General features: G+C 69.3%; 1 protein-coding gene across 1 annotated transcript in view; it reads right to left on the minus strand.

Moving 5' to 3' along the window:
* Positions 1 to 892: 892 nt before the first annotated feature.
* The window catches only part of HCRT (hypocretin (orexin) neuropeptide precursor), an 8,574-nt gene continuing 7,701 nt past the window's right edge, over positions 893 to 1,765 (minus strand). Inside the window, exon 4 of the mRNA XM_009327029.1 lies at positions 893 to 1,478. Coding sequence (XP_009325304.1) covers positions 1,035 to 1,478 — 444 coding nt within the window. The 3' untranslated portion in view covers positions 893 to 1,034. The remainder of the gene's footprint in view (positions 1,479 to 1,765) is intronic.

Below are 1,765 nucleotides of genomic sequence, written 5' to 3' on the forward strand. Positions count from 1 at the left end.
CCCGGGGGCATCGCTCAGTCCCGGGGGGCACCGGGTTGGTGGCGCCGGGACCTGCTCTGCACCGGGACCCGCTCTGCACCGGGCCCTGCCGCACCGGCACCTGCTCGGCACCGGGAGGCACCAGCCCTCCCGGGCCCACGGAGGATGCGGAAAGGGCAGGACTCGGCGTGCCCGGGGGCACCTGCTGTGGGACACCAGCCCCAGCCCCGCTGCTTGGGGCTCAGCCGGGGGACTGCAGGGCAAGGCCGTGCCCTGCAGGACCCCCTGAGGGGCACCCAGGGGTGACAGGACCCAGCCGGAGCCCTCCTCAGGACCCTGCACGGGGACAGGGGGGCCCACGGAGGATGCGGAAAGGGCAGGACTCGGCGTGCCCGGGGGCACCTGCTGTGGGACACCAGCCCCAGCCCCGCTGCTTGGGGCTCAGCCGGGGGACTGCAGGGCAAGGCCGTGCCCTGCAGGACCCCCTGAGGGGCACCCAGGGGTGACAGGACCCAGCCGGAGCCCTCCTCAGGACCCTGCACGGGGACAGGGAGGTGGGAGGGTGGTGGGGTGGATATCAGGGACCTGTGGCCACAGGAGGGTCACCAGAGGGTCCCTGGTGCTGTGGTGGGGGGTGCTCCGGGCCCTTTACGGAGACTTCACAAACACCCCCCCCGCTCCCAGGCAGCCTGGTCAAGGCTCGGTTCGCTCCAGTTCTTGTCCTGCATCCACCCAGCTGGGCCCACGCACGCCCCCAGCGCAGGCACCACAGATGAGTCCATGTCCAGGCACCACAGAGGAAGGTACCAACCTCGCCGGCTGCCCCGGAGCAGAGCTGTGCCCCCCTGGCCCCTCCCCAGAAAGAAGGCAGAGCCGAGTAACATCAGGCTACCATTTATTGTAAAAGGCCAGCGGTGCCTGCGGTGCCCTGAGCAGGCTCAGCCAGGGCCAGGAGGAGGTATGTAAAAGTGCTATTTACACCGAGCTCTGGGCGTGTGTCCCTGGGGTCCATCCCCCCAGGGATACCCTCTCTGCTCCCGCTGCCCCCACACCTCTCAGTAAAAGCTCTTTGCAGCTCCCTGGGCCTGGCTCTTGGTCAGGTCCTTTTCCGAGTGTCCCTGGCACTCCCTGGCGCTGGCAGGGCTGGCATCAGTGCCCTGCAGGGCTGGCATCGGCTGGGCATCCGTGCCTGTGGGGCAGCCCAGTGCGTTGTGGCAGGCAGTGCCAGGGTGCTCCCCACGCTTGCCCATGGTAAGGATGCCAGCGGCATGGTTGCCAGAGCTGTGCAGCAGGCGGTAGAGCCGGCTCTGGAATGCCGGCGGGACACTCTTCCTCTTGCCCAGCGTGAGGATGCCGGCGGCGTGGTTGCCCATGCCGTGCAGGAGGTCATAGATGCGGCAGGAGCAGGTCTTCTGCCGGCAGCACTCGGGCAGACTCTGCCGGCCAGCAGCCAGGGAGCAGAGCAGGAGCAGGAGCAAGAGGCAGGAAGCTCGCTGGAGCTGCCGGAGCAATGGGCAGCATTAGTGCAGGGCAGCCGGCAGTGCCGGAGAGGGGGGCGCTGCACAGCCCCAGGGCTGCCCCCTGGTCCTGCCGTGCCCACCGGTGTCTCAGCTCCCGTCTGCCCTGGTCGCTGCAGCGCTGTCTGCTTGTCCCTGCTGCCGCGGGGGCCCAGCCCCACACCCGGGGTGCACTTGGAGCATCACCCTTTGGCACCCTGGGGCATGGCCAGCACTGCACCCCCAGGGGACCTGGTAGTGCTGCTCCCCATGCCCTCCCCAGCCCCAGT

This window comes from Pygoscelis adeliae, unplaced genomic scaffold (assembly GCF_000699105.1).
Source record: "Pygoscelis adeliae isolate BGI_AS28 unplaced genomic scaffold, ASM69910v1 Scaffold917, whole genome shotgun sequence".
In the NCBI taxonomy this organism is placed as follows: Eukaryota; Metazoa; Chordata; class Aves; order Sphenisciformes; family Spheniscidae; genus Pygoscelis; species Pygoscelis adeliae.